Source organism: Carettochelys insculpta, chromosome 19 (genome assembly GCF_033958435.1).
Source record: "Carettochelys insculpta isolate YL-2023 chromosome 19, ASM3395843v1, whole genome shotgun sequence".
In the NCBI taxonomy this organism is placed as follows: domain Eukaryota; kingdom Metazoa; phylum Chordata; order Testudines; family Carettochelyidae; genus Carettochelys; species Carettochelys insculpta.
The window spans coordinates 14578541-14593215 of NC_134155.1; the positions used below are offsets into that span (position 1 = coordinate 14578541).

At 43.6% G+C, this 14675-nt stretch overlaps 1 protein-coding gene across 4 annotated transcripts in view; it reads right to left on the reverse strand.

The window, feature by feature from the left end:
- The window catches only part of COL26A1 (collagen type XXVI alpha 1 chain), a 225221-nt gene that overhangs the window by 24945 nt on the left and 185601 nt on the right, over positions 1–14675 (reverse strand). For all 4 annotated transcript variants that reach the window (XM_075014018.1, XM_075014019.1, XM_075014020.1 and 1 more), the window contains exons 5-7: positions 12186–12339; positions 6850–6966; positions 5867–6019 (exon numbers count right to left, since the gene is read on the reverse strand). In XM_075014018.1, coding sequence (XP_074870119.1) covers positions 5867–6019; positions 6850–6966; positions 12186–12339 — 424 coding nt within the window. The remainder of the gene's footprint in view (positions 1–5866; positions 6020–6849; positions 6967–12185; positions 12340–14675) is intronic.

The following is a 14675-nucleotide window of genomic DNA, read 5'->3' on the forward strand; positions in this document are numbered from 1 at the left end:
GATTCTCTGGTCCCTTTCTATGCATACTGGGGTCAAAAAAGACCCTGGGGCTTAGTGCTGCTAAGGGCTTCAGTAGCAACAAGAGTGTAGCTTCAGCATCATTCAACAGCATAATGGTGGAGGGTCCTTTTGTTCCACATGGCTCTCACTGGGCTGCCTGCAGGATGCTAGACAGGGGAGCATCTTTCCCATTTATACCACTCTTGTGTAGAAGTTGCTCCAGGCCTGCCCCAAAGTGCTCTAACAAGATAACTTAGAAGCAAGGAATTCTAGGACTGGAAGAGACCTCAGGAGGTCATTGAGTCCAGCCATGTGCCCAAAGCAGGATCAACCCTATATAAATCATCCCAGCCAGGACTTTGTCAAGCCAGGACTTAAAAACTGCTAGGAACAGAGATTCCACTGGCTTGCTAGGTAATCCATTCCAGTGCTTCACCATCTTCCTGGTGAAATAGTTTTTTTGTAATATCCAACTTAGACCTCCCCCACTGTAGCTTGAAACCATTGCTCGTTGTTTTGCCTACTGAGAGCAGCCTCTCTCCATCCTCTTTGAAAACCCCCCTTCAGGAATTTGAAGGCTGCTATCAAATCACCTCTCAGTCTTCTCCTCCACATACTAAATAAGCCCAAATCTCTCAGCCTCACCTCACAGGTCATGTGCTCCAGCCCCCTAATCATTTTAGTTGCCCTCCCTGGACCCTCTCCAATGTATCCACATCCCTTCCATATGTGTGTGTGAAGGGGTGGCAGAACTGGATGCAGTACCCCAGATGCAGCCTCACCAGTGGCAAGTAAAGGGTAATAGCTTCTCTTCATCTGCTGGAAATGCTCTTCCTAATGCACCTCAACATGCCATTAGCCTTTCTTGGCTACAAGGGCACACTGTTGGCTCTTATCCAGCCTCTCATCCATTGTAATCCCAAGGTCCTTTTCTGCTGCATTACTACTTAGCCAGTCAGTTCCCAGACTGTACCAGTGCTTGGGATTCTTCTGTCCGAAGTACAGAACTCTACACTTGTCCTTGTTAAACCATCAGATTTCTTTTGGCCCAATCCTCCAATTTGTCTAGGTCACTCTGGACCCTGTCCCTACCCTCCAATATATCTACCTGCACCTCTAACTTAGAATCGTCTGCAGATTTGCTGGGGGTGCAATCCATTCCCTCACTCAAGTCATTAATAAAGATGTTGAACAATATTGGCCCTAGAACTGATCCTTGGTGGCACTCCACTTGAAACTGACCACCAACCAGACATCAAGCCTTTGATCACTACTTGTTGGGCCCAACCATCTAGCCAGCTTTCTATCCAACTTGCTTGTTAGGGTCAGTGCTAAGGTCTTGAGCACACAGACGGGGGAAACTTAAAAGCAGGCTGAATACTATCCTGAGAGACAGTGAAGCTTATTCACCTGTCTAGAAGCCACAGGAATCCCAGGAACATGGATGTACACAACTTTCACAGCCACTGGAACAGTTTTCAAAATGCCAGTATTTCTCACTCCTAGCTCTCTCCTACCCTGGCCCACATCTCTCTATTATTCCTTCTGCTCCATTCCCTGTTCACTCTTTTCAGTAAGATATTTTCAGAATGCCAAGCACTGAATGCAGATGCCAGAGATCTGCATTTGGTTCCCTATTCTGGCACTGTCCTGCTGGTTGACCTCAGTCAAGTACCTTCCTTGCTCTGTACCATCTTGTGGTTTATATCTCAAAGGAATTCACAGCGAATATGAACGAGCATAGCACCCTGTGAACAGAGCAAGATATTATTTCCCCCACTCCCTCTCCAGAAACAGCTCCTTTCATTTCATGGCTTGTTTGATGGGCTTTGAGATAATATACCAAAAGCCTGTCCCTCAGAGAGCTTAAACTGCCCATTTTCTTTCAGGCACAGTGGCAATTCCAGGTACTGCTTAGAATCTGGCCCATCTTTAATGATCCTGTGTTAAGGATAAATTCTCCCCATTAAAGGCATGATTTGTTACGACAGGATGGAAATGAAGTAATCCTGCCTTAATTTGCGCCCGCTACCTGATCTGGAGACACACAACTGGGACCAATTTCTCTGCCACAGCACAGTGAAACTGTGAGAAATGTTTTGTCTCCCCCATTTTTGGCTTCTGCCTGCTTATAAACGTTGCCAACAGGAACTCATTGTGATTAATAAAACGCTGACATTAACCATGATCAGACAGAACCCAAACACTGCTTAATAATAATCAGATACTGCTTTCTCACATAATGCGGGTGCACATGCTTATTAGCTGGGGTATGCTTCCCTCTGCTGTCAGCACATGGGATCTTATGGTTATGGCTTTCAGATGTGCTCCATTTAAAAAAAAACCTCTCAGATAGTTACAGAGCCAGGTTTTACTGGTGTTTGAGAATTAGTTTTCCACCAATCTGCAGCAGCACAATTCAGCCAACAAGAGTGAAAAGGCAAATTATAGATGATGATGATTTTAAGATTTCAATAAGCTCATAATGCCATTTTACAGCCCTAGCCTATTGGAGTGGCTTGTATTAATCAGAAGTAGTAGCAGTAAGTTGAAATTGTATGGAGATTAGCATTTAGATACAACAGCGATGGAGGTTCTGTAAAAAATGAAGTAGATAGAAGGGTCTGGATTGGACATAGACCAAAACTCCAAAATGCTTAGCATCATTCTCTGTATTTACAAATCTACATGGCTGTGTCTACATGTGCCACTTCTTCCAGGAGCGGCATGGTAATGAGCTGTCCGCAAGATGCTAATGAGGTGTGGATGTAAAGTTTCTAGGCCTATTAACAGCACTAGAGCCAGGATTTCACTACTGGGAAGATATCTTACAAGGCCCTACCCTGGACTGAATTTCACTTCTACCAGAGATGGCAATAACTTAACATTTCTTACAGTTATTGGCCTACCACAACCCAGGTCCCTGCCAGCTCTCTAAATAGCTCCGTGCTGGCTTTTGGTGCAGCTCAACCAGCTTTTGCCATAGGTGCGTACCAGGGTGCAGCCACTTTCACCTCTGATTGCTACTGAATATTTTTGTAAACTTGATCCATGTGTATCCTCAATGTGACTCTCACAGAAATCAGCAGAATGCTATGATGCCATACATGCCTAGCTGTAGCTAGGGTTCTGGTTGGTTCTCATGGCTATTAAGGAGAACAAGGCAATTTTCACAAGTGTCTAGGTTTGTTAAAATTTAATCTCCATACCACTCTTTCATGCTGGCTGATTGCTGCCCTTCAAGAACAGGTTGTGTACCAATGGTTTTATATTTATGCCATTTTCAAAGTGCTTTGGGGTATGTTGGGGCGAAAGGCTCTATGGAAATAAACAATGTTCCCATTGCAGCAAAACACAATAAGGATGTGTCTACACAGGCACAAATCTTCAAAATAGCCATGCTAATGGCCATTTCAAAGATTACTAATGATGCGCTGAATTGAATATTTAGCTCCTCATTAGCATTAGGATGCTTCCAGCCACGGCGCTTCGAAAGCGCTGCTTTCAAAAGCGTGTGGCTCGGCGCGGCTACATGGGGGGGTCCTTTTTGAAAGGACCCTGCACCTTTCGAATCCCCTTATCCTGCTCACTGATTGGAATAAGGGGATTTCGAAAGGTGCGGGTCCTTTCGAAAAGGACCCCCATGTAGCCACGCTGAGCCGGAAGCATCCTAAAGCTAATGAAGCGCTGAATATTCAATTCAGTGCCTCATTAGTAATCTTCAAAATATGGCTATTTCAAAGATTTGTGCCCGTGTAGACACAGCCTAATTGTTCTAATCCTGTATAATGCAGGGGTGAATTTAATGCAAAATCTTCTAGTGATAGCAAATATAATGCTTCTCTATATTTTGCTAGGAGCCTGAGTACTGAACCACAATTGATTTAATCCTGCTTTAAATCTTAAACAAATTAAAAATGCATCCACTGTCCTTCAGGAAAAGAAGTGTGAAGTTGGAATTAGGTGGAAGGGAATGAAATCCATAGATAATCAGACACAAAGACACTACTCTGGTGGCTATAATTACAATGATTTGACTCTGAAGCCAGAGGTGAGTAGAACAGCTGGGACTGTTTAGGGGTAGGGTGGGTAGTGCATTAATTTTGCAGTGCTTTACTAGCTAAAAGGAAGACAGTGCTGAGTTTCAAAGTATCACTACTGAACCCTTCCAGGAGAACTCCCCGCCAGACACAACCAGAACAAACCCAAACCTGACAAAACAGCCTGGTGTGTAAAATGTACCTGTCCTAGAATGTCTTTCCAAGCTCTTAAAAATACAACTAAACAACCAGTTGTATTTTTTTTAAAAAATAATAAAAACAAATTAAAGCACCAAAATGCAGCCCCTCTGCCTACAGGAGCAAAACACTTCCTTGTGTTGGGCTGTGAAGCTTTTTAATTCTGTGCAGGACATAGATGTTAGACTTCATAGATTCAGAGATCATAAAACCAGGAAGGACCATTGGGATTATCCAGTTTGACCTGTATAACACAAGGGGCCATAGGATTTCCTTGAACTAATTGCAGTTGGGACCAGGATACATCTTTTAGTGAAGTGCTCATGGTAATTGATGTTATAGGAAAGCAACTGCTAGACAGATATGCGGGAGGTGGGAGGAGTGACAAACTGGATCAGTATATATTGTGTACCTGTGTTTTAAGCATCATTGCATTAAGTATAATTTGTACACCAGTGGCCTGACTCCTGTTTTGAGTTATCCCAGGTATCCCACTGAAGTTCCAACATACATCTTGGAGTAGAATTTGAGTTAGAGCATTATGGTTCAAACAGGAAGATTTTCCCTTTCCCTGACTGAGAAGATTGAAGGAAGGGAGGAAAATGAAGGGTCAGTTCTGACACCACAATCTTGCTTTCCCTCAGGAGATCTCCTGACAGGGCCAATCTGAGGCACAGAGAGGCAAAGGGTCACGTAGTAGGCCCCAGCTGAACTGGGAACACAACCCCTTTCTCCTAGGCCAGTACTCAGTCCACTAGGATAACCATTACTGCCTTGCCCCCATCGTCCTGTTGTAAAAGGCAATCCCAATGTAAGACTAGCAATGTAGAGGGAGCCATTTGCAAGACAGTCTACAACATGTGGCAGGATCACTGACAGGTGTGACAGTGACAGAATGGAGGAGATGATACTGTCAGGTTCTGAAGGGTACAAGGAAGCCATTCAGGAAGCTCACTTCCCTGTTATTCCAGCTTGTAGTAAACGTCTGAGCTTCTTATTGCAACTTTCTCTGCTCCCAACTAGGATATCCTAGGGCTGCCACTTTCGAGAGGTAGCTGGATGGTCAGACACAGGTATCTGATATTATGACAGTTGCACTGCAATGTCTCACTCTTGGCACATCATAGTGCCAGACCATGGTAAAAGGAAATGTCACCCAGGTTATATCACCATGATGCAGCATCTAAATTGTGACATTTCACAAGCCTCAATTTGATTCCCAACCCAATGAACATCCAGCAAAGGAATCTTGCACAAGATAGAGCTGCCCGTTCAAAATTCAGATGATCCCAGAAAAAGTAGGACAAGTGGCAACCATAAACCCTCCCCTATAAACTCAGTCCCATAGAATACACAAATTCACTTCTTAATTCAGATTCAAATAACAACCAGAACAAAGAGTTCAAGTTCATCATGAGAAATAGTTGGGACAATTTGACTTCTTTCCTCCTCCAAACTTTGTTCCTGTGCTGAAATACTGCACTGGATCCAGAAGAGATGTCCGTCAGTTGGGACCTGGTAGCACTGGGCTGGGAGGTGGTGAAAAACATCTGATTTCCTCTGCACAGGCTATCAGCTTATCACTCACAGATACAACCAGAAAGATGTGGACACTGAAGGAAACCTACTTTCTTTTTCAGCTGTGGGCTGCAGTGAGTAGAGAACCCCTTGCTGGACAGTGAGTGGAAGGCCTGGCGTGGCAGGTGGCCCTGGCGGTCCCGGGGGGCCTGGGATCCCAGTTTCTCCTGGAAATCCTCTTGGTCCTTGAGGTCCCAAAAGCCCTGGATAGAAATAAAAGAGGTGATTTCTGTGAAGTTGGAGAGGCATTAGCAGATGCAATGGGGGCAACAAATTAGTGTGAAACCAACTAAGCTGCTGGAAAGAACATAATCTATGTCTAGAAATAGAGTTGCCCAGTAACAGGAGCCCTGTAATGGGCTGCAGTGGACCCTCCCTGACCCCGGCACTGGGTCCAGTTACAAGGCACATGCCATATGGTGAAGTCTTTGGTCTGTCACAGTCCTTACACTGAGAAAATTCCCACTAAAAGAAAACATCTCTGCTCTTGGAGGATGGTGTGTTCTGGGTTTCTGTGGCTGGTACGGGATAAAGTGTGCCATTTAAAATGACTCTAGAAGCTGCTGCTATTCAGTGTGTAATGGAGCAGTGGAACTGAAACAGGAAAAGGGTTAATATTTATAGTAATAATCTGAGGCTTCCTCTTTCAGAACACCACACAAGCCTCCAGGAAACTTCAGTAGCACCTAAGGGAAGCAGCTAAATCCGTACCTTTATTCCCTCCTTTTATAGACAGGAAAACTGAGGCACAGAACAATTTAATGATTTTCTCCTAGCTGCACAGAGAGGCTCTGATTGGGTGCTCCTCGCATTCCAGAATAATCACTCTTCCTGTACATGGATGGGCTAAATAGGTGTCGACATTCACTTGAAATTTTGGGTCAGGTCCTATGTTGGGGGGGGGGGCGGGGCTGAGATCCCTCAATGCTCACTAAAAAGGCTCAGCACCTCAGGTGATCAGGCCTGTCGTGTGCAGAGAAGTTTGTCTAGAGAAAGCTGTATTTCCTAGTGTGGGTTCCCCTCTGAGACTCACCTGGTGGCCCTGCTGGCCCTCTCTCACCAGTTTGTCCCTTGTCTCCTTTTGGTCCTGGTGGGCCTGGGAGTCCAACTGGCCCAATTGGTCCTGGGGGCCCAATCTGTCCTGGTAGCCCTGCAAACATTCAAATGGGACACTAGTTGTTCATTAAAACACTGAAGTTATTTTAAATGCTTATGTAACTGTCCACAAGCAGACTGAAACCTAGGACCTCTGGAATTTAGTGCAGGAGCCTGTACAGTTTGAGGTAAAAGCCAGCTGGCTCTCAACTGCGGTTGTAGGTGAGACACATTCCTTCTCAGTGGTAAGTGGTCTAGATGCCACTACATGGGACAGTGAACCACCTCCTCAGGTGTGTGGGTTACACTGTCACATCGGAAAGCAACCCTCACTATATATATATATATATATATATATATATATATATATTAAAAGCACTGACCAAAGACTGCTTAATCTTTGTGACAACCCGGAGACATTTTGGTCCCTAGTTAACAGATTTGTCTAAGGACATCAAGCAAGTCAGTGTCAGAGACTGGGGTAGATGAATTCAGGCACTCCTAGCTACTCAATTTGTGCTACCAAGGGCTTTAGAATACATGGAAGTAGAGATCAAACCAAGCTACAAGGATCGGAAGAGTTTAGCTGTGAATCCAAAGTTGTGAACAGTCAGATTTGGAGTCCTGGTCCAGGCAAAACTTTACCTGTAAATGTAATGAATGAAAACTATAACTCTCACACCAAAAAGGTGCACATTTTCTTTTCATACACTTTTAGACTGGCAGGGAACTTCTGCCCATTTTTTTCCCCCTCCACCATGACTAGATCTCAGGAGAGACACCAGCCGTCCTGACATCACTTCCAGCTGACCTTTGTGCCTCTCGGAGCAGGCTACATTGACTAACCAGGTAGCAGCTTTGTGCCCCAGGCACAAGAGAATGAGGATCTTGCCATAAATGCTGAACTCAGGAGATGTGTAGCTCTAAGAACTCCAGAAAAACCCCTGGAGACTGTATTGGTATAGCTAAGTTGACAGAGCTTTGCTGGGACAACCCCGAAGTGTGGCCACAGCCTCCAGCCTGTCCGCTCCATTTCCTGGACTGTTATTTCGAAACTGTGTAGATGCTCCCTTTCAAAATGCTGGACCAATCTTTCGAAACAGCGGATTGTTACCTCAATCCACATTAAGTGTGTGGCCATGCAATTCTGAAAGGTAGATTTTGAAAAGGCACATTTCAAAATTGCACTGCTGTGTAGATGTAGCCTATGGGTATATCTACATGGCAAACTTACTTTGAAATAACAGCCATGGTTTCAAAATTATTTTGCTAGTGTCTGCACAACGCAACCACCATTTCAAAATCATTCTGAAACAGCTTTGGCTTATTTAGAAATAGATAAGGCTCGTTCCATGAGGAATAGTGCCCATTTTGAAATAGCTATTTTAAAACAGGGGCTGTGCAGACAGAGAATAGAGCCTATTTCTAAGTAAGCCATGCTGCATTCAATGGCTCTGTTTTGAAATAGGCTCTATTGTGTGTAGACACTGTATTTTGAAATAGCTGGGAGGTATTTCAAAATGCACTGTGTATAACAGCATTATTTTGAATATCTTTTCCAGAATAGCTTATTTCGAAATAACACAGCAGTGTAGACATAAAAGAGGGTCAACCACAAAAGGTTCTGTAAGAAGCCAAAGACCCTGGACTGAAGCTAGCACATGCACATAAACAATAACCACTAAATTGTTGTCATTGAGAATTCCTTCGCATGCAAGGGTGAAATAAAAATATTGACTGTTTGCAGGCACAACACACTGAGCAGCTGAGCTTACGTCAAAATATTCCCTTGATTATATAAAATGGCCTCAATCATCAAGTCCAACCATTACAATTCAATCCTTTAACTTCTGAAGATCAAGAGCAATCATTTGCTGCCAACAGCCTTAATCGTGTTGTTACAGAAGAGATTCAAAGAAAACGGCACTTATTCCCTGCAGGTAGAAAGCACTAATGGAAGGTCCAAGAGCTGCAACACTGAGTACTGTATCAGGTAAATGCTCATGCTGACAAAGGATGTTACCAGCTCAAAAGAGACATGCAAAAATACAAGAAAAGAGAAGACAAAACTGGCGGGTCAGGTCCTTCACTAGTGTAAGTCAACATAGTTCCATTGAAATCTTTCAGTGTTGAAACCAAAGGTGCTCATTTGCACCTGCTGAAGTTCTAGCTCAATCTATTATCCTTGAAAATGATGAGAGCCAAAGAAAGAAAAGGAGACAGAGAGGTGTGTGGCGGCTTATTGGTCTGAGCACCAGACGAAGGACTCCGAAGAATGGGATTCCGCTCATAGCTTGCCATATGACCTTGGCCAATTCTCTGTACCTTCTTCCTTTGCCCAGCTTGTCTATTTAGACTGGAAATTCTTCAGAGCAGGAACTGTCTCTCACTAGATGTTTGTTTGTACAGGGCCTAGCACAACAGTGCCCTGATTTCAGTTAGGATTTTGTTATTTGTAATACAGGTAAATAAGAAAAAGAAGATGTGGGTTTCTTTCTCTTTTTTTTTTCATTCTTTGCCACATCTGTTAGCCACAGCTCTGTGTGCAACAACCCTTTGTCTCCCACTTTCCTATCCATCTGGTGCAGAAATTGTATCCCTCTCTGTGCGGCCAGTATTCTACATTCCCCAGCATTCAGCTTATGAAGAAATATGAACACCTACCATGGTGAGTTAATGTCATGCCAGCAAGAGAGGAAAAACCCAAAGAGGAAACTGAAATTCTCTATGGCTACAGGGCACCACAACCTTCTTCGGTACTCCCCAACTCCAGCCCAAAATTATAAGATCACTCTTTCATCTGCAGCTCAGGATGTGGGCTGTACTGCATTCCCGGAGGCACCCTATACACAAAAATGGGCATTGAGTGCTTTGACATAGATACACCAATCACTTTTTCTGTGGCACTAGCTGTTTAGGTTCCTTAGACTTTAATTAAAAGAGGAGGAGGAAGTAGAGAGGAGAGGAAATGCACATGAAAAATGCATCTCCCATTACCCAGTGGCTCAATCTCACAGGTTTTTTTTTTTTTAATCCTGACTAAAATACATGCCTGTTGATTAACGAGGTGGACAGACAGGCCAGTGATGAAGCTGTCTCAACAGTGGTAATTGCTTTTAAATGACTGCCTATTCTCATTCCTGTCAGTCAGGGCAGAAATATCAACCCTAGTCAACAGTAGCAAGTTCTTGTGGATTGTAGCCTGGAAAGGCCTCAGCCAATCAAAGCTACAAGGTCATCCTGAACTATTCACAGCCTCAAACTTGCATCTAAACCCACTTGTAATGGGAACTGCCCTTGGAACAACAATGGCAATGGCCTAGGTAGAAGGTAACTTCCCAACACCGTGAGCACCACAAAAAATATTGTGCCCATGCATCTCTGAAAAGGAGGTGAAGGAATTTTAAAGAGATGGGTGGAATCTTCAATCATCAATCTTGTTCCTAGACTGACCTGGGTGAGAGAGAGTGCAGGTGCAGAGAGACCACAACAACAAAAATAAATGACATGGGGAAGAAGGATTGAGCATATAATGGACGTATGGGGAAATACTACTTTAATTTAGTTGCTGGCAACTGTAGTGGTGCAGAGCATAGCATTAGAAAGTCTCCCTTCCATGTTGTCAAATTACAAACAAGGATTACATCTGGTGTGCACTGGCGGCGTTCATGCTGCAGTCATGAAGGACTGCCATAATAAACTGCTCTGAACTAAAAAAAAAAAAATCAACACTAGGCTCCAGGAAGATAAGGGAGAATGTGAGATCCAGGAAGAAACATTCAGACAGGGCCTTGGAAGCAGAGAGTGAGGATGAAAGGAATACAATGCTGGGAGATCCATCTAGCCCAGGGCTCTACAACCTGCAGCTCCAGAACTGTATGTGTATCTTCTTTGTGGCTCCTGATGCTATAATTGCAAAGTTAAAAAAAAAACAAAAACCTCCTGATTATTTTCAATAACTGGTGAACATCTAAAAGCCCCAAGATGAGCAACTCATATCTAAATAGCAAATTATGTGTGATCTTGCAACGTTGGATAACTTCCCTTAGCATCCTCTAAAGAGAGAGAGAAGGTTCAGAAGTGAAAGTCAGGAAGACAGTGGTACAAACACACATGTAAAGTGTGAGTAAATAGAATATGTAAGGAACATCCTGCAGTAAACGTAGCTCATTACAAATCATTTTGTGTGCACTGCTCTTAAAATAGGGGTTACAAAAAGTATGGTTTGATGTTATTTATTAAAGACCATCTCTTATTCACATGGTTTGTAGCCCTTCAATTATTGAGTTTTTAAACAAACTGGAAAAAATGGTTCTTCTTGCTATTTTGTTTGCTGATCCTGGAGTAGCCAAAATGACAGAACTGGAAATTTACACACCACAAAAAGAACCATAAAACAGCCAAAATCTGTCCATGATCAATTTAAAAATATATGCAGTACACAGTTCCACTGATTTATCGTTAACCGAAAATCCCCATCCATTCAGCTGCACTGAACAGACAAACTGCACAAACCGTGCCTGCAAATCCCATGTTTCACTAGAGTGACAGGTAGCTGCACCCGCATAGACCCCTTGGTGTGTGAACATGAGATCTGTGCTTAGCATTTAGCAGCAAGAGACCTGAAGCAAACCCCTGGCTCACCCTGAGCTCCGGGGAAGATAAGATTCACAAATGGTCCTTATAGGTGTGACAGATCAAATCAAACTCTCAGATTTGAATAGTCTCCAGCTTTAGGGAAGTGCAGCTCCAGATCTACACATCACTAGGTCTATTCCAGCTCTACAGATTCAGCTTAGACTTGTGCAAATGCTTCTCTGTGAGGTTTGTTTTCTCTCTGTAATGTATATTTTCACCCAGGCTGAAGCTCTCACTGCTTTGTTGCTGGTGCCAAGATAACTGCAGATGCAAAATGTGAGGACCTGGCCAATAACCCACCAGTGCGCAACTACCCTAAGATAGTTGGAGGCACAAGTGTGCAGATTTGTACCCTGTAACCTTGAAAACATGAGCACAAATGTCATGCGTGCAATTTATTTCTGCTCATCTGAAACCCTCCTGCTAGAATGCTCACTCTCTGACCCAATAGCTAGAAAGAAAAGGGACTATTCCACTCCTGGTCAAGCATGTGTTGAAACCCAAAGCACTTTCTAAGACCAAGTAGCAGTGAAGCAGCTTATTCATTAGTTTCCAGGCAGAACTCACATTTGGCATTGCACTGGGAGTCTGACACTACAGAACACAGTCAGAGTGAATGCCTGGCTATTCACTTACCAGCTGGTCCTACCGGTTTCCTCAACACAGTCCCAGGCTTTACCAGGGGAATGGCATCTGGAAGCAAGTCATCATACCAGGTGGTCGTCGTCCTGGTGATGGGCAGATCATTCTCTGAAGGGGGAGTGCGCTCTGCAGACTCAAGCAGAAGAATCTAGATACAAAGGAAGAAAAACATCGGTGGGCAATATGGCGCCATACTCCATAATGCTGGATTCCAGGATGCACTGAGCCAATGAAACTTCCACTGAGGTTAATGGGAGATGCCGGGCAAGGGAACCTCTCAGGACCAAGTCCATAAGTTCCAATTAGTGTGCTCCAAGGTCTCTATTGTGTGCCTGAACCCCAAAGGACTTCATAGTGTTTGCGGGTGGAGGAAATCTGGGCATTATGCAGTATCAGGCCCTTCAGAAAAGCAACATGCTCCACTGAACAGCATTAGTAGTCGGGGACTTCATCTTTCACCTTTAGGCCACTTATATAAATGCAGATGAGGAAAGTAACAAATGCAAGTTGTAGGGTAGTTTGGTAACCTGGGAGAAATGAATGTCAGGGCCTGAGAACTGGCACCAGCTTCAATTTTCAAAATTCTGACCAAATGTTGAAATTTGAAGAGGGGAATTTGGACAACATTTGCCCCCACTTTTGAGACACAGCTGAAGAGCTGGTTGAAAATTTAAAAAAAAAAAGGATGGAAGTCAGAGGAGCACAGAGAACTTTAAAATTTTCTCCCAACAGCTCTGCTCAATAGCAAGCGATATGAAGCAGAGGGGCAGCTGTCTTTCCAAGCTGTGGGAAACTGTGTCCACATTAACATTGTGATGGCTTTTGTGTTTGAACCATTTGGATTGTTGAGAACATACACTCTTTAGGAAAGAAATCACCTTGCCCTGTGTGCATTATACTGTGCCGAGCACACTGACACCACTATAAATACAATAGTAGTATTATTTCTCAACAGCACATGAAATGGAGGCCAAGAAGAGGGACACAAGGTCAGTGGGAATTTAGAGCACTTGACATCAGGCAGGATCAGGGCCCCATTTCCCATAAAACAGAGAAAGATCAATCCCCAAGGTGATATCTCCATCAGAATTTTCTCTGGCAATGCCATGTTGGGACAATGGCTCAGTGCTGACCTGGGAGAAGTCCCATGAAGCAGCATAAGTAGCACCGTGGTTGCCCCTCGAATGTTTCCTAAACACATAGGGGATATCTACATTGCCCATGGCATGAAGTCTCCCAGTCCGAGTTGACAGACCTAGGCTAGTGGGATTTGTACTCTTGCTCTAAAAATAGTCATGTAGATAGTGCTTTGAATTTGTAGCTCAGGCTGGTGCTCATGCTTTGATACCCACCCCCGTGTCCCAAGGCTTCAGAGACAGCTCCAGATGTCTCCAGCCACAGCTTCAAAGCACTGTCTACACAGCTATTTTCAGAACAGCAATATGAGCTCTGCCAGCCCAAGTCTGTAAACTGGGGTTTTATAGATGTAAGAGTCCATGACTCAAAACTATCCACTAAATCACCCGGGAATTTTTGAGCTTTTACATGCTGCATTGAGTTTTACATAATAAAGTCATGGTGTAATTATAAATAAGAATAGCATATTTTTTTAACTTACAAAAATGATAAAGTGGATGATTTGTTTAGTACAGAGCTCGGTGAGAGCCAATAATGCGACAAAGCTAGAAATGATGAACGTTCTGCAGAACACATTAGTCTGACAAGGGCACAGCAGAGACTAATTAAACAGGGAGCAAGGTTCTGTGTAAAGCAACTGAACTTCAGCTGGCACAAACTAGCAGAACACTCTCCTTGACTCCAAGGACATTATTTACAGAGCCTGATGACTTTGGTTTTGAGGATTAAGTTGATGTAGTGGGACGCAGGAATCCACCACCAAGAAACGAGGTGGCACTGACCCCTACTTTAACTCCTTTGATTGCATTTATTTAGCCCTGGGATGAACTTAGTTCAGTGGGCCTGTTGTACTATTTTTCTTCCAACCATTTTTTTTCTTGCTCCACTTCGGAAAGAACTACAGTATCAATTCAGAAAACACTTAAGTGAGTGCTATAATTTAAGCACATACAAGTTGCATTGGCTTGAGACTTAAGTATATGCTTAAGTGCTTTCCTGAGGCACTGCTTATCCTAGCACTTCCCCTCCAAAACTGTTGTGCAATGTTGAATTATAACTGTTTTCGCCTCCCAACTCCGAGGAGCCCCTGCATTTCAGCATTAGGTGAAATTACCTGATCCCTAAAGACTGTCTTGTAATGCTTGTAAGATATGCTATTGTGACATTAACAGGCAGAAATGCACCTGGGACCTAAGGAACTTTATGCATGACCCTCTACAGCTTGAACTAAAAACCACCTACCACTGAGCTAAGGTTGTGAAAGAGACTCATTCTCTCTGTAAGTGGTTGAAGGGACAATGAATAATGCTCAGGAACACATTTAATCAATAAGAGCAACAGTTTTAA